Raw genomic sequence first — 27,226 nt, forward strand, 5'->3', positions numbered from 1 at the left:
TAAAATGTTTTATTCCATTTTATTGATAGATACAGACACAGACAGACAGACTGATTGGTTGATTGATTGATTGATTGATTGATTGATTGATTGATTGAGTACCAAAGGGAAACTTCAGAATTACAGCCACTTAAATCACAAAATAAATAAAAAACAATGATGTTGGTACAGAAAACAATTAAAGGCCAAATTATATACAATAACTAAACAGACTAGCTCAATATAAAACAAACATGCCCTGACATGCTAGTTTTATTTTGAAGGCTGGGGCTGGCTGAACCGGAAGTCGTGTTTTGTATTCTTGACATGTCTTCACATTTGTTCTTCCTCCTCCCCACCAGCATCTCTCACCGGCTCTCAGCTGTCCGCAGAGCCGATCAGGAGCGCACCTCAGCGGGGGTGATGGCCTCAGATTCCCCTAACAAGCCGAGCAGTGTGTGGTGGTGAATCCTCACAGTGTTTCCTCACTGAGGATGACAGATAAAGAAACCCTCTCAGACTACAGGACACACTGCACTGCGTGATGCAGATCAGAGTCCAAGAGGAGGTGATGGTCTCCTCCTCTCCTCTCTGCTCACCTGGTCCTCTATCGTGTCATTTTGTTCATCTGCTCTTCCTGCATGTTGCGTTCAAACTGCGCCTTCATCTGGACTATTAAGAGCTCTTTTTCGAAAAATTACGAGACATCAAACGCTGGGCTGCTTGTTTTTAACCATTTAACCAACTTCAATTGTAATTTCTATAATGATCTGAGGGCTGCAAAGTGAGACAGACATTCATAGAAGTCACCTGGCGTCGCCGTCTAATTGGCAGCACATGATGGCCAATAACAACGAGCTACAGGTGAGTTTCTCAACTTTTGCTTTTTCATCATCCACTGCGTTAACGCTGCTGTGTTGTTGTGCATATTAGACCTCAAAACACATAAACATGTACATGTAAACAAGGAAAACATTTGCAGATTTTTCTTAAAGAATAACTCGTTGGTTTCTGTATGACTGGAGGAAGTCTGTGATGGAAATACCCATCCTCTTGTTCTGATGAGAGTCTGTTCTTTAAAGGGGCATTCCAGCCATTTATTATTGCACTTCCTTAAATTTCCAACGAGACAGTTTTGGAAAGAATTGTTAAAATTGAAACAGTAGAGGTTAAGTTATCTTGACTTTTCATCCCTATGTGGGTCAAGCTCCAAAAATGCTAAATCCTACAGTTCCTATTATGCAACTCAATAGCTTCTTTCATTTGACACTTTGCCTGCTAATGCACTTCTGTTCTCATTAGTTTCACAGTCGGATAATATCAGAGCTTTGAGAAAAATAAATCTTTTTAATCATAATTTCAACTTAGAAATTATGACTTATGTGAACTTAAGTTTGTAAGTCAGAGACTGACAATTATGGAATCTCCCACGTGACATGTATGTAGCAAAAGCCCAAGCTAAGTAACCCTCATGACATCATCAGGGTTATTTTCTCAGAAGCTCATTACAAAGTCACAAAAACATTATACAACTGTTTTTACAGGCTAAGTACTCCCCGTTACAACTGCAACTAACAGTTTTCATCATCAGTCACTCAGTAAGTCTTGACAGCGGAGGAGCTTGAACCAGAGAATGCTTGGTTGGTTTTTGTTTGAAAAAATCATAGATTATCAAAGTAGCTGAAGATTAATATGTTGTCACAACTAATCGTTGCTGCTCTACTTCCTATAACGAGCAAACCAAACAACATAAAAGCCCAAATCTTCTTAAAATTCAGCCTTCACACCTGCTGGCTGGTTGCAGCAGCTTCAACAGCTACATCCATTATGATAGTTTATTAAGATTGTTGCTGTGCAGTGTGTTTTAATAGATGTGGCTGCAGGCCCCGGCCACTTCCCCTACACCCAAACACAAGGTTAAATTAGATTTTAAATAAAGTCTCATTTAAATAAATGTGGTAATTGGATATAAGTTAATAAAACTGTATAATAGCCTATTGTTTCTTTTTTTAATTTATTATGAATTGGAAAGTGTAAAGTAGAATAATGTTAAAGTAAAAGCAGACTGCTCCTCTAAATGTCCCTGCTGTGACCTCCAGTCAGTGATGAACATACACACAAACAGCCGACACGAGCTCGGTGATATTTTTAGGACAGAAGAACGTATTTTCAGTATTTGTTTGACCTTTGCAATGTTTTAGTTTCCGAGACAAAATTGGATAAACTCAATTTAATAGATAAAATGTTTGGTAAACTTAATTCAGTTTGGTTTATCTTCCATTACAGCCATGCTGCACATTCGATTTCCTAAATTAAATTAAATGATTTCCCATTTGTGACATAGTAGTTGCCCTCCGGTCACAGCAGAGTTGAGTCATGGAGGACGTTATGGTGTCAGAGCCACAGGTGTAATTTAGAGGGGTTAGGTTGCAGTTACCCTGGTGTCAGTCCAGCTCAGGACACAGTGGAAGGAAATGTTAAAAATTAAAGAAGTGCTGGTTCAGCTCAGCTCGGCAGGCAGGCTGCACATCACTGTCACAAGGCTAAACTGCTGCACAGAGCATGTGCACTTGATGTAGTTTTTTATTCTGTAGATTTTTAAACACTTTATCCACACAGATTAAATAAGTTCACTGTGTTGTACGTGATTGTTGTGTGAAAGCATGTAATGATAGTATAATCACAAACTACTATCTATCTACACATGCTGACACACAGCAGGAAGTCTGTGTGGGTTCAGCGTCACTCAAGTAATTCCTGTGGTTAGTAAGCAACGAATGCAAAGATTTAAAAATAACAAAGTGAAAAAAAGAGAAAAAAGAGACACGTATTTCCCAATTTCCCTAGAAATCCATTGTACTGCATCTTTTCACAATCCATCTGACGCTCTGACACGGCTGAATCATTTGTTGTGAGTAAAAACTGGCTTCTCTCTTGACATTGCTTTTCCCTGAACAGGGAAGGGGCCTTCATTGTTTCTTGGAAAGCTGCACTGCATGAGGGTCAACAGCAACAGTTAATATGGGCCATAGTGCACCATCAAGTCCTGCATTGCACCAACTGGTTTGTCACAGATACTAGAGCTGTGTCCCAAATCCTGATTCTAAGCAGGTTTTGAATGTGACACAATTAAGTGCATTGCAAAACAGTCGGTATGCACACTAGAAGCCCTTGATTTTTTAAGTGTGCTGTTAATGGACACTACTCTCCCACAATGCAATGCATAAAGGAAATGGAGGATGTACTCACAGCTGGACAAAGTGAGAGTAATAGAGGACGGTGGTGAAAAAGCACCAGGAACACATTAGAAACAATTGAATTTTTGAAGAAAAAAACAACATTTTGCTGTGCTTTTATTAGGTTTAATTGTTGTTGGCATACTGAAGTTGCAGTTTGATTGACTCAGTATACAATACTGTATACTGTAATTAGCATGTAGTATAGAATGGAAACACAGAGACAGTTTCAGCCTCAACCCATGAAGGAGTTTACCAAAGATTCAGCCAGAGATTGATTGTGAGTAAAGACACATCACTCTGTAACACCACTGTACGAACATGAGTGAGTGGACTGTGTGTTTTTGTAGTTCAACAGGGTGGTAACTCTTCTCTATAGAAATGATTTACCTGATTACCTCACGTCAAATTAAAAATCTTCTAGTTAAACTCTGATTCATATCAAGTCAACATTTTAACCTGATCAACTTCATAGTTCTGAATCAGGCACTTTAATATTTGGAGTAAGTAGTTTGTGAAGCGCAGCAGGCTACAGCTCTTAATTGAATGTGTCAGATAAATTTAATGAACATTTCTTATATTACCCTGCTCTTCTCATTTTCAGGTTGTAGATTCAGGTTGTGAACATTAATTAGGCTGCAACCATGTGAGCATTTTTCACCAGAGAAGACACATTTAAACATGTTTACAGCCTCATGACTGAATCTCTAACACCTTGATGATAGCCTGAGCTGCAGGTGAGCAGTTTCTGCTCGGTCTGATCTATTCAGCCTCCTTCTCTGAAGATAAAAAAGGATTCAGTCATCATTACTTCAGGCCAGTGAATGATGGCTGATTGAGATCAAGGGGGCATGTTGGTAATGATGATGGGCTGAACCTGTCAGAGTAGACTGAGGCACAGCGGTGTGGTGATTGAGCTCGCTTGATCGCTCGCTTCCCTTTATTTCTCCTGAATACCTCATCAAGGCTGCACTGTGGCTGACACTTATCCTATCGGAGGTCACGACTGCTTGGCTCACTGAGAAAAACAACTGAAATGACTCTGTCGTCTCTGTCTTCCTTAAAAACACATTATCCTTATATGCACAGAATGAGGCAGTCAGTGTAAAATGTATCTTAACTGTTAGCGCTTTTCTGCCAACTCTATCTTGTCAGTTGCTCCTGCATTTATCGATTTGCAGCCTGTTCATCTTTTGGCCCTCCTTCTCCTTCACATGGCTTTAAGGAATGTAAATCAAGCCTCCTGCTGAGGATGTGAGCTCTGCACCGAGCCGATAACATAACATACACTTTGTGGAAGCCATACACTCTGCGGCCGCCCTCTCATGAATTGTTTATTTCCTTTGGTTTCCTGCAGTTATTATCTGTAAGAGTTGTGCAGGTCAGAGGAGCTGCTGCCTCTTCCCTCAGCAGCGAGGAGCAAAGGCAACTCTGACCACATTACCTCTTTATTGATCATCCAAGAGAGTGGAAGCAACTCAGTCCATTTCTTTAATGGCATCTGAAAACTTTAGAGCACACTCACACTGAAGCGCTCCTGGCCCAGACTCCATCGATGGTCTCACATGTGTTATAATACACAATGATGTCTTGCAGCACGCTGGCGATAATGTGTCTCCAGCTGCCACTGCTATGAATAATAGGATTAGGAGGCTGTGGACTTCATGTGTCTCTGACCTCCTAGGAGGGTAGCAGTCACCCACACAGGCTCATACTTACAAACACACACACACACACACATAAACAACACCCCCAACATCCAGTCGCTCCCCCCTGAATCCAGGATTACACCGTGTCTGCAGAAATCTGTCTCTCCCCCAGACGTACCAGCAGACAAGCAGATAACTGTTGCATTACAGCTTCAATGCATTGATGGGACATTTTAATGGCATTCATTAATTAGACCAATTGGTGCTTCTGGCCACAAACTCACTCATTAGGGTGTAGCCAAGCAGTCCCAATTAGGGAGGAATGTAGATTTTAAAAAAAACAAAAATTCAAAGTATCCCTTCAAGCTAGTATCCATAAGTCCTGTGTTTTCATGTCAGTCTAATGGCTGCTCCCCCTGACCCATCACCAGGCCCATTTCCATTCAGCTGACCAGTCTGAACACCAGCTGTTGTTGCTGCATGGCACTCGCCCATTAGGCTTTCAGGGGATTAGTTATCATACCAAGCCAAGAGAAGGAAGAAAATAAAGACTACAGGGGGGGACTGGTGAAAGATAGACTAACTGCTAGTTACAGAGTACTGGTTACTTGTGTTTAAGCTGGTTGTGCGAGTGTTTTAGTGCGTTGTAGGGCTTTAAAGGATTGTGGTATTACAGGATTAAAGAATGTGTTGCAAAGAAGGTCAGGTTTGAGAAATGGCATTACATTGAGAGAGAATTATTGTCAATTCAAACTGGAAATGATAGTTCTCTCAGTGTTACTGGGGAATAGAAAGGTCACAAAGGAAGGGAGACGTTTAGGAGCCATGTGTTGGTCTGAGAACAGAGCATTGATTGGTTGCTGAAGTAGTTTTGTAATGCCAGTGGGCACTGAGGCTCAGTGGTGCTTATGAAATAGCTCAGACTGTGTTGTTTGGTCTGTGTTTGTCTGTGAAAGAACATTCTAAGGTAAAAGGGAAAAACAAGATTGATTGAATCAAAGTAATAGTACAAGTGCAGCTAATGACGAAATCAAATGTGATATTTTTGATTTAGTGATTTCAATAATGTGGTGATATTTTGGGTGTGGCTATCAGTGCTTTTGAACATTTGATATAAAACTTTAAAATTGATATTAAACATAACATCATTTAAAATGGAGAAAACAATCTCAGGGTCAATTTAGTTGCTATTTTGGATTTTTTTTGATCATATAACATGATCTTAATCAGCAGATGAAGTTCAATTTTCCATTTTCCTCCTGGACACTTTTAAAGACTCCCCCCTCCATGAACTTTGAACCTATTAAAATGTAATAGTGTAGTTATGATGGTCAATGGAAACAGTTCAGTGACACGAAGCCAGAACAGTCAAACCATAAAAATATGGAAATAGTATTCATTTATTGTAATGCAGCCTTAAGGACAAGAGAATACTACATTGAAGCAATATTATGATATTAAGGAAGTAAAATTGTATTATTTTGAAACCTTTTACAAAACCGGGGTTGGTCATTAAAATAAACAAATGAATTAATCAATAAATGAATGAATAATGACAAGCAATAAAAAAGCCTCATACAATATATGATATGTTGATATCACCCAGCAGTAAATGGAATAATACTGAGCCAATTTCTTATACTGTAGCATCAACATGAAGGTTTGTTCCTAAAAGTTGCATTTAAAATGGTGACATTTTGCAGACTTGCAGCTTTTTCATTCTTCAATAAAACTCTTTATTGAATAAAATGATGTAGAATCCTGTGAACAAAATGCCAGGAGGGATTAAACGGCACAGTTCAGAGAAATTTGAAAGAAGCTTGGGGAGCTATTGTGACTGACTAGCACTACCATGTTCCCAACTGGCTAGCATGTCAGCAGTAGTGCACCTGTAGTAGTTCACCAACTACAGTAGTCATGCAAGTAGTCAATATGTCACACAGCTTATAGAACCAGCATCTGCGAAAACGTGCTGGTTCATTTCACTGTGCCACTTTCTGATGTGACCGAGAGGGCCATCTCTGAGAAGGCAGCTTCTCAGAGATGGCAGCACTTGGCAGCTGGGCACCAAATGTTTTAACCTTGCGTAGCATCAATTAGGTACAAAGTAGAAACCAGTAAGGCTGACACATTCTGTTTGAGTAGAAACTGAAGTAGAGAGAATGAGAGGAACCTAGGCTGTGTGACCTGATTGTGGTTACACCTGAGGCATTTGAGATGAGTTATCCCACCACCATGCTGAGGTCATGTAATAGCCTGTGTGTTGTGCTGCAAGAGTGGTGTTGGGTTTAAGAGGAGCACAGACCTTAGACTTCATGGGAGCAGTAGCGCACTCGGCCGAGATGCCACCCTCAACAGTGGCCTGTCTGTTCTGTCAGCCCAGAGGCCTTAAAAGTGAGACAGACGAGAAAGAAAAAACAGCTATTATTACCTGTTTGAGAGGTACAGAGGTGGTAGTAGAAGGGTAGCCCAACAACAAGCCTACCCTTCAAAATGTAACCCAAAACTGCGGCCATTGTTGTTATTTAAGTTTCTGAGGCTGAATTGCTGGAACAGTGGGATACTGAGGCACAAATACCAGCCAGGTGCCATTGTGAGTTTGGCTTTTTTTACCCACCATCAACAATGCACAGGAGAAAACGAGAGTTGTAACTGGAGGAGTATAAATAGCCTTTTATGAATAGGATGCAGCGTCTAAAGAGGGAAAGTCCAGAGAAAGTCCACAGAAAAAAGAGAAACTTCTATAGAGATGTGTGGCTGGTAGTTTTGGTACTGAGGCACCAATTGACTGACTGCAGAGCGTGTCATCTTTGAAGTTGGTGCCTTGGGATTTGTCATGGGCAGTCTAGCAGTTTTATGAATACTATCTTGATCTTTTTCTTCCTGTTGCCGCTGACTCACAAAACTAGAATACATAGAACAACTACCTCCTCATGGCTCTAATTTTGGGCTCATTGTACTGTAGCTTCTTATTTTAACGTCCTAAAGGTACAACTCCTTTCTCATTAATGGATAAGTATGTTTCTTTATGTCAACAAATCCCATTAAAAACCAACAATTAAATGGTTCTTATGAGTATTGTCTGTGTAGCCAAACCCTGATATAACTTATTCATCTGTGCCATAGAGCTCCATTGTTGTCCAACAAGACTAAAGCTGGAATTATGCTTCTGTATTACACTTATGTCTATTTTCATCCTGTTTCAAACCTGCCTCACTACAGGAGTTGAAGCAACCAATCAACTTGCTTGACACGCAAGTCCGCACAATGCAGAGTTGAGATTTGGGAAGTGTTTGTGTTGTCATGCTAACATTTAGTAATAAGCACTAAACACAAAGTACAACTGAGGCTCATGGGAATGTCATTTTTGTAGTTTTGCAGGTTTTGGCCCTAAATTGAAGTATTGAACAAATTGAAATTTTGACCTGATGATGGCTTGTTGAAAAGTTAAGGGATCACTAAAGTTGCTAGAATTCATCCTGAGAGAAATGTGGAAGTCTGTACCAAATTACAAGCCAATCCAAAGGTCAGGAACTCTCCAAAGTCACTGGGATTCACCCTTCAGTCTGGACCCAAGTAGCGGACCAACTGACAGACTGACATTTCCATCCATAAATCCATGACTACAAACTATTTTAAACACATCAATGTGCCACATTGTTGTGCTGGGTGACATGTTCCTTCATTACCATGAACACACACTACAGTTTATTTAGTTTAGTCTTGCACTAGCAATCTACGGATGTAAATAGACCCCAACAAATGCACAAATTACTCATGCTTGAGGAATGTTTGCTAAAAATTACAGAGCCCAGCTGTTTTAAGAAATTGCTGAGGCTTTTCTTTTAAAAAATATTTATGACCTGTTTTTAAAGATGTAGGTCTTAAATAGGAGGGAATAAGCTAAGAGCCACAGACAAGAAAAAACTAAATATTTGTGCAGTATGTGCAGATGAGGCACTGCTGTCTGTGGACTACTGTGACCTTAAAGCACATTGTCTTTACTAACAGGGTCTTGTTTTCATTAGCCAGTATACTATAATTGAAGTAACACAGATCTGTAAATGTTTTTGCTGCTTGTGTATTTTTCTCTTGTCTGGTGTTTATGAGTGCCATGCTACCGTAATCAACGGCATCGGTAAAGAGGGATAATCATCTGCATTATAGAATGGACCTCTTATCCCCCTCTCTCTTCTGCCATAATCATTTTTAATCTGCTTTCCATGTCCATTACCATCGTGCCTGCTCAACCATTCCATTACATAGCCGGGCTCTTTCTGCTGCCTGTGTCCCCTGCTGACCTGCTGTAGGTGACTTGGGAGCGTATTGCAAGTAGAATGAAGCATGTCAGATGACCTGTTATTTGCCAGATTAGAAAATGTAATTTCCTCATTTCCTTGTCTTCTTATTTTACTCTGATGCATGTCTTATGTTTAAAATCATTCATAATCTCGCTCCCCCTCCTCCTAGAGGATGCCTGGCCTATCTCTGCAGTGGCAGTGCCAGAAGGACTACAGCATCTACTAGGGCTGACTGGGTAACGCGGTTCAGAAAGACAGCCATTGGTTAATCTGCGTTCTTGGTAGTAGTAGTAGTGGGAAACTGGAATTCCATACCCAGAAACAGTAGAGAATCAGGAAGCTTTGTAGCATTTAAAACCAGCCTCAAGCTTTGGCTAAAGTCAGCACAAAAGTGTCACCACCAATTTATTGTATTTTTCATACTGAGTCTATTTATTATCTCACACTGATGGACTTTAATGTATTGTGCTGTTTTATGTCGTGTATCTGTTGTTCTGTGGTTGATTTTTGTCTACCTGCCCAGGGACAACAGATGTAAATTAGCTGCTAGCTAACTCTGGTGCAATTACTTTTAATTATGCGCCATCCCTGCAAAAAAAAAAAACATTTTTTTTGAGGAGAACGATAGCCACAGTGGGAGGAAATCGTAATAATCACAGATTTAGATGCATGTGTTTGGTTTGCTGGTAAAATCTCCTATGGACATCCGTGCATCATTTACGCAACATCTGAGTTTGGATTTGTCCCAGGGAGTGGGGGAGATAGTAATGGATCAAATCCTGTAGCAGTTGTAACTCATTCATGTTTCAGGGCTGTAAGATGCTGAATTATGGAACATCCATGCAGAAACACAACACAGGAAGATCTGTGTTTAGTGCATTTTGCAACACCTTTTGTCTTGCTCTTTCTTCTAACCACCCTGCTGGAACATTACTCCCCTTCACCAATCAATCAATCAATCAAGTTTATTTGTCACATGTAATCATATAAAGTACAATGACAGTGAAATAACCTGGTGCTATTGTAGCACTGTGTGTGTGTGTGTCTATTTACCTATAGACTGAAAAAAAGTAAGGGAATCTAGCAGCAGCATGGCTCACAGTCAGACACCATCTTGACCATCAGCTCATGTCACTGTAGGGAGGAAGTGTAGGATAATATGGAGCCTGTGGTGGCTGCAGAAAATATTAAATACTATGACATGAATTGCCATGAAAGCTTGCACAGACATTCATGCTGCCTAGAGGATGTATCCTACTGGCTTTGGTGATCCCCTGACTTATCCTCTAGCACCATGACATTTGTGGTTTTTAGTTAAATGTGTCTGTTTATTGAATGGATTGCTACAAAATGTGGGACAGAAATCCATCTCCCTCCCTGGGTGAATTGTAATAACTTTGATGATCCTCTGACTTTTTTCTGGTGCCACCATCAGTTAAATGTTTATGACTAAATACCTGCAAATAATGCGATTCTCATTGTCCTCTGCTGTTCTTTGTGTTCAGTGCCAATTAGCAAATGTTACAATGTTAATATGCTAAGTTAAGATGGTGACGGTCAGTGCATACAGAGTAAAGAGTACAAATCTGTATGAAGTCTGAATTTACTAGCTTCATTGTGTGCTTGAGAAGATACAATGAGAAACTATTTGTTTCTGCTCTATAAAATTGTATTTTTGGATTGTTTCAGTGTCCTTCATCTGTCACATTTTTTCTCAAGTTTCTGCTACATGCATGACAGAAGCAGATTAAGTATGTGGACTGTAGAGCTTTTCTCATTGGGGGGTTTATTGCTCAGGAGCCTGAACAGAGCGACTGTTTGTTGCAGCCGGGTTCACAATGGACAAAGCCGGGAACACAAACACATAAGTGTTTACTGAAGTCTCTTGAGAAGATCAACCCTTTCACAAAGATGCCATTCATGCTGATCTGCTCCTCCCCAGCTGTGGAGCGGACACTGCTGGAACACACACAAATACACGCACACACGCACACACACACTGGCTCAGACACAGAGGCAGACAGATGTGCACTCGAACACACAAGATGCACTTTCTCACCTAACCATCAGCACAGTCTTTCTTGTGTTTACCCAGACTGTGAGTCTCCCCCCCATGCACGTGATGTCTTCATCAAGCGCTGGTAGTACAGCAGATATACATACAACCATCTAGATCTGTAAAACGGCAAAAGGAGATTTGGCGGGCAGAATTTCCCCTGGAATATGAGGGATTTTACGGATTAACAGGCAACACATACAGTCCAAGGTACATTCTGTAAGCTGTTAACTCATTCACACAGGGCCAGAGTTGAAATCATAATACACTACTAGATATTAGCTGGGAGTGTTGTTGTGGTGATTTTGCATGATTTTGTTTAATTAGTGTTTTCCTGGTCTTAAAGGTGCGCTGCAGCCTATTAATATTGCAGGTCCATAAAGTTGGAGGACTTACGAGAGACAGATCCAAGAGACGAATCTTATGCAATTGCAAAACTTGATGCAGCAGGGGGCGAGGATATCCTGCTTTCCACTATCCTGACTGCTTGATCCTAGACTTCCCATAATGCAACTCTATAGCATTTTTTTTGTTAAACCCTCCCTGCCTGTTGAATTCCCACATCTTTCAAACTCAATGCAGTCTTTCTGTCAAACATGTATAATCTCTAAGCAGATCACCAGTCGTAGTATAGTAGTATAATGTCCAAACATAGCATTTAATCCTTGTGACAAGTAAACCTCTTGATTTTGAAGATCCATGATGTGCCTCTTTAAAGCAGTACTTAGACATTTTGGGAAATACATTTATTCCCTTTCTTGCCAAGAGTTAGATGAGAAGATCAAAACCAATAACATACTTTTATTCTGCTGCTCTATTATAAAATTGCCCCACTTACCCACATAGGAGTCTACTCTGAGTAGTAACAGTGCCCTGAAGTTAACTCTACAGTCGGCCGTACGCAGGCTTCCCTCTGATCTGCTGTGCTGACATAATGAGGAGCAACATTTCCTCCTGTTAGTACTCTCAACATCCAGCTGACATTGCCTTACAGTGCTGTTTTATTCATTACCGACCAGTTAAAGTACATTAGTCCTGTGTGTGTGTGTGTGTGTGTGTGTGTGTTCGTGCCTTTTTGCGTGTCAGAGTGTATTATTTATGTTTTTAATTCGATCTATATCACTTTATTTTATCTGCTGTGCAGAGGCATACAGACAGGAGTGTGTGTGCGTGTGTTTGTGTTTAGAGAGATTAATTGGAATTCACTGTTCACCCCTCCACCCCCAACCTCCAGACACCCCTCCACCCACCCCCTCTTAACCCAAATCTCATCCACTGCCAGCTAAAAGAGGCTGTGTGCAGACATCAGGATGTGAGGAGAATTTAAACGTGTGTTTTCTCTCCCGAATTCTGTCTGTCTCACTCTTTCTTTCATATGTAGTGCTTCAGTGTGTGACTTGCCTGCCACACACACACACACACAAACTACATTTAAGTGATGAATGGCACTATTAAGAGAAATCTGACCTCTTAAGTGTACACTCTCTCTTTTCCTGTTTCCCTCTATGTCTTTGCTCATCTTTTCACGTTGTAACCAGCAGTCAATTTGGACCACAAAAGTCACGTTTCCTTTTTCCTCTGCCTTTCTTAATAAACTACAGTTGCCTTCTGCTCACCTATGGTTATCACTTTCTTGAACAACCACAGTCCACAGATCACGTTTATCTCTGCAGTTTCCAACAGCGTGTGACACTTGCTGCAGCATCAAGGCCACACATTGCAAAAAAGGCCCTCATCCACACACACACACTAAAGCTCACGCAATGACCTTGTGTTACGCTGTGTAATCCACATCTCCCATAATAAACATATTTTCATCACCAGTCACTTCCTGGAAATCCCAATCCCTCGTTCCCCTACAAAAACATCTCTCCATGCAATATTAAGCTTAGGGTACATTTATTTATTTATTTTTCTTTTTTGGCAACACTACATTATAACAATTAGGTTGAAAGTCTGCTCCTAGGCCCCATTGTTAATATTGCAGCATATTGAGGGTGTTTGTGAGTAAGTGAATGAATGAGTAATACAGAGTTAGGGATGACAACTGGAGCATTTCACCCACTGCCTCTACTCCAACAAAATGGACTTAATCTCTGTTTATAGACACAGCCGAGCCAAGATGAGCTGACGGGTCATTAAAATTTAATCAAAGGGATGGCTTTCTGTCACCCACCGGCAGCGGCAGAGGTCCGCTAACCAAACAGCGTGACAGAGGAGACGCATGATAGATTGGCAATAAGATGAAGAAAAATAGGAAAGCAGGAGCAAGATGAAAAAGGTTTATGGTGTAAAGAAAGGAAAATAAAGGAAGGGGAAGAATGGTCGCAGAGAGAAAAGCAATAAAGACGTGATGACAGACAGAAAAAATGTTGTTTTTTTTTTCATTCTCCAGCAGCATGCCACCACCTGAAAACAGACGGCCTGCAAACAGAAGAAAACATCCCTGTGAAAGATGGTATGGCTGCATGGTTTCACACAAACATACTGCGACAAATATGAGAATAAGACTGGGAGCTATGACTGAATGTGCCATAGACTGTAGGTCAACATTTCAGATTGTTCATATATTTTGTAATTACTTGTTTCTCTGGTCTATGTGAGATATGAAGCCACAGCTGACCCTTCCCAAAGTCATTTCAATCCTTTACAAAACTCACATAAGTCATTTAATGTCACAGTATATGGCTAAATTTAGTTTAAGTTAGTTTGTTTTTATTTCTGTGCCATGCCAAACATTTTTGCTCATCCCACATGAGGTTACAAGACACCACAGTAAATCAAACATCAGCTACGTAACAAATCATCATCTGGGTAACGCATATACAAAATAAAAAATAAAAACACCAGTTATAACCTTATATATATACCATATGACTTCAATTAACATGTACGTATGTACTGAGTTTCAAATAATTGTACACCATGTAGCAAAAGAACGAAGAGAAATGGCATAAGCCCCAAGTTGATCTGAAAGTAGCTTCGGCTCCTGATATAAAGGGCAGAAGATGCTGTTTGGCACTGGAAAACTTTAAAAGGGATGTGGAGAATGTAATTTACTACAGAACAGTTTTATCCTTCCTATATCAGCTTGACAGAGCCTAGTGACTCACTGCTTAGGGCACCTGATGATGTACACTTGTTGTCACTATCACTAATTAAGCAGACGATCTGCCTTAATTTCGCAAAACACTCTCAAAAAAGAAGCACATCACAGCAGGACTGAAGTCCTTCAACAAAAAATAATATTGCAAATCACAAACTAATCAACTGAAACTTGTACTCTGTTATTTGTGTAACATGATAAATGAACAGATTACTAAATAAAGTATGGGAATGGAACTAATTTTCTATAATATTGAGATGGCATATTGAACAAATCCGTTTTCCTTTTTCAGATTGACATACTGTCTAAACATTAAATGGTAAAATAAAAGATCTCAGCTGAGCACATACAGATTTTTGCTTCTAACGTAAATTATTTTGTAAATAAATATCTTTCCAATCAGTCTGTTTTCTTCCATATCAAACATGTTCAAGCATATTCCATAACTGAGTTATACATATTCCACAGAATCTCACATGATTCCCACCCCACATCCTCCTCTATAGCCAACTTTGGTTCATTTTTGTACACACACATAACAACACACCTACCATATATGTCCATAACCAGGTGACTGTAACTTTAAGGGCTGTTTGTAAAAACTGATCTTAGTTCCTTATACTGTGGTCAACACAGTTTTAGCAACTACATCTGTTTACCAGAAACAAAGATCAGGACAGTTTGATGCCAAAGACATCGCAGCAGCTCGTGTTTTGGTTTTAGGTATTCAGTTTGATCATGGTGGAGTTAATAATGACAGCTCAACCATATTCATAAAGGTGAGAGACAGTATGGATGCATGGGGGCTGCTATCAGTGCAGCCACCAGTCCCCATCACGAAGAAAACATTGAGAGTCAGAGCTGCTCGGTAAGGAAATATTTTACTACCTGCTTACACAAATGGGACACAGAACATTTATGTCTTTTATCAAAATCACACATCAAAATGGCCTGTGTGTTGCATATGTTGGCTTAAGGTCATGTTATTTCACTTCCTATTCCCCTATGGCAACATAGGAGAATAAGAAGAACTAGATGTACTTTGGTGCCTCTTTGAACGCCACACTGCATGTTTCCCTCACCCTCTGTAAGTGTGCATCCTTTTTTTGTGTAAGCGTGTGTGGTGCAACAGATAGAGATAGGGAGCCAGAGAGAGGGCCATCTGCCACCCAGTGAGGGCTCAGAAGGTCAGTGACCCCACACTGCTGAGTGTCTGAGTCAGATAATCCCGTGACCCTGAGTATTTCTCACTGACAGGAAGAGGACAGAAGTCAGTGATGAAGCCAAGGGTCCGTCATAAGTCGGCCCTGCCGCCATGTACCCGCTGCTCGGTCATCTCTCTGAGGTGACGAGTCAGCCGGATTTCCTGTGAATTTAGATTGTGTGTGAGCTTCCAGAAACTCGGTGGGACTTGCGTCTATTCCTCTCTGTGTGCAATTCATCTCCATATGGCGTGGTGTTATATGAAGAGGACATAACAGAACTCAATGCACGGCCGCTTCGTGTTTTGCATTTCTTGTTGAAAAGCAGCGAGTCCCTTTCTCGTTTTGTAAAGATTTTTGTGATTCCTGATTTGGTGTTCATGGCTGGTTGGCTTCTACAAAAACAACCCTGTTCATTTAAATGTCAAGTTCCATTTAATAGTATGTTTTGCCCTTCGACCCCTTTGTTCAGTGTGGTTTATTTTATCAATTTACCACAATCCGTCACTTCTTCTGTCTGTGCATTTCCATATATGCACTTGAACAGACCTGCATGTAACTAACATACATACTGTTCTGTACACACACTTCCTACGTACAGACACAAAGATATTCACGGTCTGATAGTCCATTTAATATGACCACAGACTATCACAACAGCCTGTCTCTCAGCTTCGGAGACCCAGTAGCAGGAAGCAGAGTCACTGTGAGCTCTCTCACTTACAAAACCAACCCGAATGTGTGTGTGTGTGTGTGTCTGTACAAAGTGCATGACGCCTCAGTCTCTATCTGGCAAAGAGCAGAACAGGAAGCAGCGAGGTGGGGCTCGGTCTGTGCTGTTCTCTCTTCCTCTCCTCCGCCTCGTTCACTCGCTCCGGATTTAGACTGGCTTTTGATTCCTGGCGGGAAGGACATCCTGGATTTTGAGGAGGCAGGAATAGCACTCAGTGTTGCCTGAGTGGCGCTGCTGTCAGTGCTGAGTTTGTGTGATAGTGTGTGTGTGTGTGTGTGAGTGTGGGCAGGGGACAGAGGGGAGGGAGGGGGCCTGGAGCAAAGCCAGAGGCCAAACATGGCCAGCGAGGACGCACTGGAGGACTGGTCAGGGGATCAACCCATTGATTCCCCGGTACACACCGAGCAAAGTGACACGGAGCCTTCGGTAGGCAACTCTTGTCACTGCAGGCCTCAACATGGCCGCCTTCTCATCGCTTTCCTTCCAACCATTGTTACATCCCTTCTCTTTTCTGTCAGCTTCCTCGTTCACTTCCTGTGAAAACATCTATCTGACAGTGAATCACTTGTGAGTTTTCATTCCTTTCTGCCGCTGTGATTTCGCCCCGCTGTGTGAGCTGTCTTACACTTCGCTCCAGAGGTTCTTTGTTGTAAAACACCAGGGATTAAGTTGTATTGTGTTGAACAGGAGTGCGTCACAGCACAAACTCTCCCTTCCTGTCGTTCATGGTGTGCTACTGCCTTTTCTTTCTCTTCTGCTGTGGCTGTGACCCCTGCTGTTGCTTGCACTGAGAACTTCTCAGGACCACCACATCAAGAAGATTGTATATAAATGTTTGTTCATATCTGTGTGCTTGTCAGTGATGTCGGTGACTCAGTCTGTTTACATCTTTACAAAGTTAAGATGGCAGATGTTGTTCCTCTTATTGACCAAACTGACATAAAACATACATCTGCAGTGTTATTTATCTTTATTATCTTGTTGCACTACTAGTTTGTGAAACATTTTCATTTATGTTGCTTCAGAGTTGTGCAATGACCCTAACGTTGCATTATCACAGTTAAAATCCTGCAAGCACTCAGCCATGCGGTTTGGTTGGCTGCTTGGATCGTGCCAGACTGTTGTACTGTATTGTGTTGCAGATGGATTATGGTTTTAATGATGCAGGGCTGTAGCCCCAGCCTGCATGTAGCTGGATGGACACAGAGACCTAAGAAGTTGTAATCAGATCTGCTAAGCTGGATAGCTGGCTGCATGGTGCAGTGAAAGGCCCTGAGCACCCCGTCATTATACTCTGGCAGAGGGGAGGGGACAGTCCTCTGTGTCCCAGTGTGTGTGTGTGTGTGTGTGTGTGTGTGTGTGTGTGATTTGATGAGATCTAATGTCATAACATTAAATTAATGCATCTCTAGGCTTTAAAGGCCTTTTTAGTAGGTTTATGAAGAATATTTGGAATTGTCTAACAAAAACATGAACAATTGTTAAATGCAACACACTGCATATTACTTTGTAAAGCTCAGTTTGTTCAGATTGTTGTCAGAGATGTGTTGACTTGCCTCCAGTATTTTTAGGCCTTAAGTATGGTGTTGTTGTCGGGATTGAAAAGGTGTTCACCTAATCTTGTCTTGTGTGTAGTTTATGCACTGATATCAGGACATTCTCATGGCCAAGAGCTATTTTGGCACTCATTTTTTGGAGTTTGTATTATTTTTTCAATTAAGGAATCAATGCATGTTTAATACACATGAAAATTGGATTTTACAAACCAAAATTTGAATTGTCCTCAATTTTCATAAGGTGATATAAACTATAATAAGACTGTGGTTACTGTGCACAAGAGCATAAAATGGTTTTTGGTCATATTTGTGGAAACTGTGTCTAAGCCTCGAGCCTCCCCCGGCAGGCGGTTTACTGACATTTAAGGGCCAGCATTGCTGGAAGATGGACTGTTAACTTCTGTGGTTAGCATCTCATAGCCCTGTATAGCCTTAGAGCGTTCATACAAGACATGTTGCCCCACTTTTTCAACCAGCCCACACAGTCTTGGTCATGTACCATAATGTCCTTTCGCAACATTTAACATCTGGCAGGACCCATTGTGCTGTTAAGTTTTTTATTCCACTCATCAAGTGGAAGCTAGCAAACTAGCAAGCTAGCTCTCCTTAACACTGGTTTCCACTAGACATTTGTTTTCGTTCATGTTACAGCAACACCTGCTGAGTCAGCAGCAGCTCCTGCCCACTCAGTGCTGTGTTTGTCCCACATTATACAAAGTTGGAGGGGGTCTAGCTAGCATTGGCTGTCTCTGTTTTATGATGACCAGACTGTCAAAACTCACAGCAGCAAGTAGCCCTGTAACCTCAGTAATATGTAATGTAATTCGAACAAACTGCAGAGTAACTAACATAACTCCGGAGCACTGCAATCACAGATGGGGTAACGGCTAAGTTATATTTCATTACTATTTTACATCATTTTCAATCAGTTGGAACCAAAAATCGACGTCCCCTGGAGAACACTAATATAGGGAGCACTATCACCACAGAAAAATGAAAAAACTGACATTTCTTCTTCTTGGTAATTACAGTTTTGACCAAATGAGTACACAAGTCAAACAAACATCAAGGATATATACTGATTTCTGAAAAAAAAATAATTTGAATATCAGTCCAATATACAATCTACAATGAAAACACTGTAGTTGAACCATTCATTTTTACATATTCCATAATCAGTACTTTATTTGTGTTTTCTCTTCACTTTCTATTAATGGAATCATTTTCTGAGTTATATTTGTTACTTTAAACTGCAGGTGATCTTCGACAGCAGAAGAGAAGCGGAGACACAAAATCTAGATGAAGTTAGTTCAAACTGAGCTGCTCTTGACAGAGAGGTGTTTTGGGAAAAAAATGGCAAACACTGCATGCAAATGTTTGCATGTCTCTGCATATCCATGCTACATTTTTATACATGTACACAGTTCGTGTGTATGTTTACTTGTGAGTCTGACCCATCCAGAAGCAGGCGAGACCCTGATTGATTTTAGTCTGTATTAATGCTGTTCTAATCTGCTGCAATCTGGTTAGTGTTGATCAGTAGGAGAGCTGATGTGAGCACTCAGCTGTCTACGCACTTAAGAGCTGCCTCTGCTTCGATGCAGGTCTCAGTCTAAGCATGGCAGGTTTCACATGTTGAGGTTTTCTTTTCCTTCCTTCCCGCAGTGCTTCACTTAGTCAGAACGGTGCAGGGTGACTATTTCCAGCTTGGTCTGTTGTAACCTCAGCTCAACACGTCTCAGATAGAGATGTCAACTTTTGAATCTGTTTCTCTTTCAGTCAAAATTGAATAATTTCCACATGCAGTATGCTAAATGTAGTTTGCTTTTCCTTTTTTTAAATGTGCACTATATTCTTTCAAAATATCTCCTTCGATTCACTTTTATATTCTGCCAACACCTCATTCTCCTTTTGTGCCTTCTCTTTAATCATCTCACCCTCCTCCTTCTCTACTTCCTCAGAGTGATCCAGGTGGGCTGTCAGTGCTCGAGCTGCTCGGTCTGGACCAGAACTCCGACTTCTCAGACTCCAGTGTGCAGCAGCGCCTGGACGAGCAACGTGAGAGGATCCGCAGGGAGATCCGCAAGGAGCTGAAGATCAAGGAGGGTGCAGAGAATCTACGCAGGGCCACCACTGACAAGAGGAACGCACAGCAGGTGGAGTCACAGCTTCGTAGTTCCAAGCGTAAGCTGGAGTACCTCCACTCTCAGCTGCAGGAGCTGGACGCACACATTGTGGTCAAGGGCCACGATGACAACAAAGGTACAGTATCTGCCATTGAGACGTGGTTCTGTGCCTCTGTGGGATATGCCAGTTGTTCTTTTTAATGCAGTTACAACATAGTTAAAAAACTTTTGTCATTACATACATGTTTCCAGTATTAGGTTATCTATTTATAGTTTATTCTAAAAAAATGAGTTTTGCCTGTTTTATCTTATCACATGCTATACATCAGTGATGACTGTTTCCAAAGTATATATATATATAATATAAAATGTTTTTAGTTGACTTTCTACCTTGTAGGCAGAAGTTGGTTTCAGTTCACTGGAGAACATGCAGGCTGAAAACCTGCTTTAGAAAATTCATCCTTCCAAGTGAACCTATAGGCACACTAACTTATTTATGACTTGCTTTTATGAGCAGGGACTGTCTTGAAACTCTCAACTGATGTGTTCATTCTTGTATGCACATCTCCATCTGAGACTTTATTCAACTTAAACAAGAGTAACAGCACCATGCTAGCAGCTCTGTGAGACTGTACTAACACACACTGGTGTTTTGAGCTGAATGCTAACAACAGCATGCTAACATGCGCACAGTGATGATGCTAACATGCTGATATTTAGTAGGTATAATGTTAACCATTTTCACCAACTTAGTTTAGCGTGTTAGCATGCTAACATTTGTACATTAGCCCTGAACACAAAGTACAGCTGAGGCTGATGGGATTGTCATTAGTTTTGCAAGTATTTGAATATACCCCAATGTATTGGACTAATTGAATAAATTTTGACCTGATGATGATGGATGAAAAGTCAGGGGATCACCAAAGTTGTTACAATTCATCCTCCAGGGAACATAAATGTCTGTACCAAATTTCATGGAAATCTATCTTGTTGTTTAGACATGTCATGCAAAACCACAAATGCCAATGTAGTTGTTGAGATATTTCAGTCTGGATCAAAGTAGTGGACCGACCAACAAACAGGCCACGAGGAAGGATGGTTAAAAATTGGATGAAATGTTCACTGTGATGGGTTACATATCTCAAGCAAGTGGCATAAAGTCAAACCATTGGCTTCCTTAAAGGCAGGAAATCAATCTTAACACCTATTGTATGCTTTGGCAGTAGACAAGAATAGTAGTTAATAGGCTAAAACATGTAAAATCCCTGGTTTGGTCTTTAACTTTGTGCTGCCAGATGACAATGATGACATTGAATCAGCTGATTGAAACATTATTTTTGGGATACTGAGTAACCTGACTTCTTACCATCCAACCACTTTTCTTGCCTAGATGACCCCAAGTCTCCGGGGTCACTCAATCGGCCGTCTCCCAATCAGCACCGGATAGCAGCTTTGGAGCGACAGCTAAACATTGAGCTGAAGGTCAAGCAGGGGGCAGAGAACATGATTCCCATCTATGCCAATGGATCTACCAAGGTATTTAACTGAAACTCTGATTTACTCCATTCACTTCACTATGCATTGCAGATTCTGTACTGAAATTTATTTCACTTTTTTTGGTTGAAAAGAGAGGCAACGTTACACCATATATTTGCAAATATTCTAAACAGGTTTTCTTCAGTCTGTGTTCCTTTAAACTCTCTTCCTGATCTCCTCTTATTTTTATGTCCTTCCACAGGACAAGAAGCTTCTCCAGACGGCTCAGCAGATGCTGCAGGACAGCAAGACCAAGATCGACATCATCCGCATGCAGATCCGAAAGGCCATGCAGGCCACAGAGCAGTCTGAGGACCACCAATGTACTGTTCATCATGATTTTATTTTTTATCCCCACTCATCTTTCAATTCCTTTTCATCCCACCTATCAGTCTTTCGACTTATAAACACTGCATATTTTATGATGCAGGTGGTAATGGATCAATTCTAGCTTCAGAACTTCACAGTGTACAGTCTTCCAGTTGAACACACACACACATACGCACACATTGTCCATTACAGCCCTCTCACTCTCTCAGGTTAGAGCCTTATTGATGTTCCTGCATCCCCTTGATGTTGCCCAACAACTAAAAGCCATGCCTCATTTAGCAGAGGTTAGAGAAGAGGCAGGACAGATGCGGGGAGCCAGGAAGTGAGTGAGAATGAAAGGACTGAGTCAGAGATGACGACAGAGTGAAGTGGACGGAAGGAAGGAGTCAGAGATGAAAGAGAGAATAAGCAGGGAAGAAAAAACAAAGCTCAGAGCCACTGAAAGAGCAACAGTGATCCTGGAAAGGACAAAAAACTGACTGATTAAGGCACATTCATGTCTCTAATGGGAGTCTGTTTTCTCCCTGTTTGCCTTTATTTTCCTCCACATGCTCCTTTAGCTATTATGTGCTTTAAAGCAGCTATAATCAAATTTTTAACTTTAGAAATGGATTGTATGAATACTTGTATATTAAGATGTTGGTAGCACAGAGCATTTTAGCATCTTTCAGCAGTTTAGTTCACTCTCACTGCTCTCACCCATGTCATTTGCAGCTGTTTGAGTTTCTTTAAGCTAACTCTGGTACAATATGTTACAAATGCTAACCTAAAATAAACAAATAAACAAAAAAGTTCTAATAAAAACCCACTGTACACTTCACACACTGTACGCTATCTTTGGAGCTAAAAGGAGAGTGAATATTGAACTTGATATTATCAGGTGGCTAAAAAACAAGGCTACAAATAGAGGCTAATGTTGCTGGATGTGTAAACAGGAAACTGATTGCTAACACGTTCTTTCTATCAACTCAACATATGTTAATATGTCAGTGTCGTGCTTACAGCTTATTTTCGTTATCCCCAAGTGGCCGTAAAATCAGTTATTGCAGGTTTAAGAGTAAATATTTGAGCTAGTAGCACTTCCCCTGGTATTCCCCTGCACAGGACTCTCACACACACACTCATGTAAAAAAGAGTTTATTTGTATTCTACCCAGTTAATTTTCCTCTCAACAAAAAAACATGTAATAAACACTTGACAGTTAAAATGAAATCTCTTACTGTGCCACACAGTCACATATATGTAACTTATGTCATCTCTGCATGTTGCTGTGCACCCCTGTTGTTCATATGTTGTTTACTAAACCTGACACTGTGTCCTAGGTAAGCCTGACATGTGTGGGGTGGAGCTGCGTGTGGAGGAGCTGTGGCATCACTACCGCGTGGAGCACGCCATGGCTGAGGGCGCCAAGAACATGCTGCGACTGCTGGGTGCAGGAAAGGTCCAAGACAAAAAGGCCATAGCTGAGGTGAGAGAACAGAGAGGAGATGACTTGGATTAAAACATCATCACCTGTTCCAGTGTAGTACCAGCTGTGCTCTGATAAATGCTTGTAAAATGTTATGTGTGATTGAAGTACATAAATTACATACTTTCTTTCATCAATTTCTAATGTTATATTATTTACATTTTGATAATGATACCATAAGCTGCTGGCTGTAGCTTTATATTTATTCAGACATGAAAATGATAAATCTCTTCTAACTCTTAGCAAGAAAACAAATAATTATATTTCCAAACACGTACAACTTCCTTTAAGTTATCAATTCAGAAGCCATCAATTCTTGGTGTGTAAGTAAAAAAACATAGATGTTTTTCATTATTTTTCCCCATTGTTCCCACTTTAACAATCTATTTATATGTTAAAGTGTGTATATATTTACATACCACACATCATTCATTTTTTCTGGATTATTCTGGATTATATTTTTATTGTCACTTTTAGTATTGGTTCTACAACAACATACCACCAAGAGAAATAAATTTTATATGGAAGAATAAATAAAAAACGCCCAGGAGAAATACTATCTATAATGATCTTCTGTCTCCACTTGGCTGTTTGGGGATGAGACTGGTGCAAAGAAGCTTGTGAACTCTGACAGTCCTGTGAAATGTTGCACTCTGTGATCTGCAGGCACAGTGTGGTCTGAGCGAGTCATCCCAACGTCTGGACCTGCTCAAGTGCTCTCTGGAGCAGAGGCTGCTGGAGCTCCCCGAGGATCATCCCAAGGTCTGCCTCATCAAAGAGGAGCTGGTGTTGGCGTCCTCCTCGGCTTTCAGCTCCCGCCACAGCACACCCTACGTCCATAACCAGTACAGCACTCTGAGCAAACCGTCGCCACTCACAGGTAGACATAGAAGACACAGTCTCTGTTTTGATCACAGTCGTTTTATTACCTAGAATATTGAATTAAATTAGATGTTTGGTTTTGATTTCTAGTTTGTGTTATCTTTTCAAAGGGGACAATTTTCAAGCACTGATTTTTATAAATCAAGTTAATTTTAAATAATGACTTTTTTGTCTCTCTCCAGGTACTCTTGAGGTGCGTCTTCTGGGCTGTGTGGGCCTGCTGGAGGTCGTCCCAGGGCGAAACAGAGGGACCCCGATGGTTCTACCCTCTTACTCTGCAGGAGACGGACGCTCCTCCTTCAAATTGAGTGGCCTCTACAGCCGCAGCAGCAGCAGCATGAGCCTTAAGATCCCTGGCAAGAACGATGAGCTCTCCTGTAAGTGCTTCCCTTCTTATTTTGAACAGAAGTTTTATTCACCTAACATGAACCTTTAAGCATAAAGGAGCACATTCCTGATATTAAGTTGAACCCTTTTGGACAATTCAGATCTCAACTGTCTATAGGATTTTTAAAAATCCCTGTTTCCTCTCCCTCATCCATCTCTCTTTCATGGTAAAATTGAAAATAGTGTGTTTACTGGAAAAAGCAATGCCTCTGTGTTTGTGTGTATAACAGCTGAAGTGAGTGCGGTGCTGAAGCTGGAGAACACGGTGATGGGTCAGACAGTTTGGAGAACAGTTGGAGAGCAGGCCTGGGACCAGAGCTTCACTGTGGAGCTGGAGAGAGTAAGACACAGCACACTCAGCATGTTACATTACGTTTTGCAAAGGATTATGCACCATAGGCCCTGCAAATGTGTAAAAATATGGGAAGTGGCTGAAGTTGTGATCTTAAGATTTCAGTCCGGGTTGATTTAGCAACACCTGTGGTTACTTTTGGTAGCAGTGAGTGCAGTTTAATACTACAGTTCCCAGAATCCTGGGGGCAGCCAACACTCTTTGAGAAGCTACCTTTTTCCATCATGTTATGAGCGATCTAATGTCATGCTTCACACAGAGCATGTACGTTTCCGGCTCGTTCTTGTTCCGTTAGTCCCTGCAATATTTAAAACCGATCCACTGTCAAAAAATGCAGAAAATAACCTTTGTCTTATCTTGTATACTATTTATTGATGAACGATCACTGTCAGCGCTAACCAGTAACAAATGCATTGTGTTTCCTGTGACTGCTTCACAATACAATCCACCATGTGTTTTGTCAGTTTAATGTGAAGCAGCAGCAGTAGTGTTTACTTTGCATTAGCAGTAACTTAATACAGCTCTGATGCAGCTATATGAGGGTGAACAGTAAGGCTGATATCAGTGAAATAAAATACACACAGTAACAGGCAGTTTGAATCCCACGCAGAAATGGCAGACCCCGTCACTAACAATCAGAAACTACTGTAAACCTCTCTATACCCACAGTATATAGAGAAGTAATTACAGGATGTAAATACATTGAATGACCAATGCTGAAAAACTGCAGAATAAACAGTATAAAAATGATGGTTGATTTCATGAGGATTATAACTTTTAACTCTGTGCTGCTTGAGTTGCAAATGGTTATTGACTAAATTCATATTTTTTTAAGGTAAAAAGGTAAAGTAAAAACTGACAATAATACGCCCTCGATATACAGTAGCTATAATAACAAGAGGGTCTTCTAGCTTAGAGTCTGTGTCTGGAACTGTAATCCTGAAACCAAATTGCAAACTTAGAGTTTTCAAATCTAGAAAAATAGTGACCAGAGATCAATCATTCTTCATATTTACATCCTTTGTGTGTTATTTTTTTATGATTAGTCCAGGGAGATGGAGATAGCGGTGTACTGGAGAGATTACCGCTCCCTGTGCGCTCTGAAGTACCTGAAGCTGGAAGAGTTCCTGGACAACCAAAGACACCGAGTCCAGCTGGAACTGGAGCCACAGGGGCTACTGCTGGCTGAGGTACAGGACACACACACACACACACACACGCACACACACACACAGAGACAAGTCATATAACACGACCTGCATTTATCAGCCATATAAATATGGCATGTGACATTTTTATTATATTTGTTGTAGTGTTGCTTGATAGTCATTCACAGCCTGGTGCATATAAAATCTAATAAATATCAGCCTACACAGCTGCTTGGATATCTGTGTGTGTCAGTTTGTGTGCAGACAAACTGACACACACAGATACGACAAAGACCCAGTAGGTCTTTTTTTTATCTTAGATATACACTTACTGCAGCTGCAGTTTGTTGCTTTAACACACTGTTTTTGTTTCAGGTGACTTTCTTCAACCCAATAATAGAGAGAGGCCGAAGACTCCAGAGGCAGAAGAAAGTCTTCTCTAAACAGCACGGTATGTTCAAGTGTACGCACACAGCCTCTGAACTGAAACATGGAGGATGCCTTCACTTTTAAGAAATAAAAACTTCACAATATAAAAATGTGACTTCAGTGAAAGCCAAGAGCCCTGAGTGTCAGCAGGCCTCCTTCTGCTCTCATTCAATTCAGTTGAATTGGTGGATTTGAGAAAACCTTAGAAACTGTTGAAAGTGAATGGATTTTCTTCAAAAATGACTCAATTTTTAAATCAAATCACTTGGCTTTCACATAGATGCTCTGCTACACCATCTACTTGTTAGAAGTAGCAACACTTCAGTCGACAAAAAAAATTCATAAATGTGCGCATAAATGTGTGGCTGCAGTGATAGAACAGGGTTTTGTTGGTGGTTCAATACCAGCCGCCTTGTGTCCTCATGTCAACGTGTCCTTGAGTGGGACACTGTAACCCAATTTACTCCAGAAATGCCTCTGCCAAATGAATGTTCTGTAAAAAACAAAGCAAAAACACTAGTATTATATAGATGAGCTGTCCCAACCTTGAGGTCAGGCAAAAGTCATCTTTTTTTCCTCTAATCTTTGTTTGACATTCTGAGTCATTTCCAGCCTGTGAGTCTCCAATAATTGAACAACATCCTAAAAGAGGAAATTATTTTTTTCCACAGTAGTTTTACCCATTCTGAGGAGTGTTGCATCACTTTGTTTAAAGGATAAAGACAATTCTGGACAATGTGTTACCAGCAA

The 27,226-nt window shown here is 40.8% G+C and overlaps 1 protein-coding gene across 3 annotated transcripts in view; it reads left to right on the forward strand.

Moving 5' to 3' along the window:
• The first annotated feature begins 711 nt into the window (after positions 1-711).
• Positions 712-27,226, forward strand: part of pkn1b (protein kinase N1b) — a 34,222-nt gene continuing 7,707 nt past the window's right edge. The window contains exons 1-11 of one of the 3 annotated variants that reach the window (XM_044332023.1): positions 755-843; positions 13,617-13,679; positions 19,780-20,080; positions 21,335-21,480; positions 21,683-21,803; positions 23,133-23,278; positions 23,945-24,158; positions 24,343-24,537; positions 24,778-24,887; positions 25,946-26,089; positions 26,423-26,498. In XM_044332023.1, coding sequence (XP_044187958.1) covers positions 13,677-13,679; positions 19,780-20,080; positions 21,335-21,480; positions 21,683-21,803; positions 23,133-23,278; positions 23,945-24,158; positions 24,343-24,537; positions 24,778-24,887; positions 25,946-26,089; positions 26,423-26,498 — 1,456 coding nt within the window. In that variant the 5' untranslated portion in view covers positions 755-843; positions 13,617-13,676. Of the gene's footprint in view, positions 844-13,616; positions 13,680-16,332; positions 16,689-19,779; positions 20,081-21,334; positions 21,481-21,682; positions 21,804-23,132; positions 23,279-23,944; positions 24,159-24,342; positions 24,538-24,777; positions 24,888-25,945; positions 26,090-26,422; positions 26,499-27,226 lie in introns of those variants that run through there. The other 2 variants (XM_044332022.1, XM_044332021.1) reach the window with 2 other exon arrangements.

This window comes from Thunnus albacares, chromosome 17 (genome assembly GCF_914725855.1).
Source record: "Thunnus albacares chromosome 17, fThuAlb1.1, whole genome shotgun sequence".
NCBI classification, from domain to species: domain Eukaryota; kingdom Metazoa; phylum Chordata; class Actinopteri; order Scombriformes; family Scombridae; genus Thunnus; species Thunnus albacares.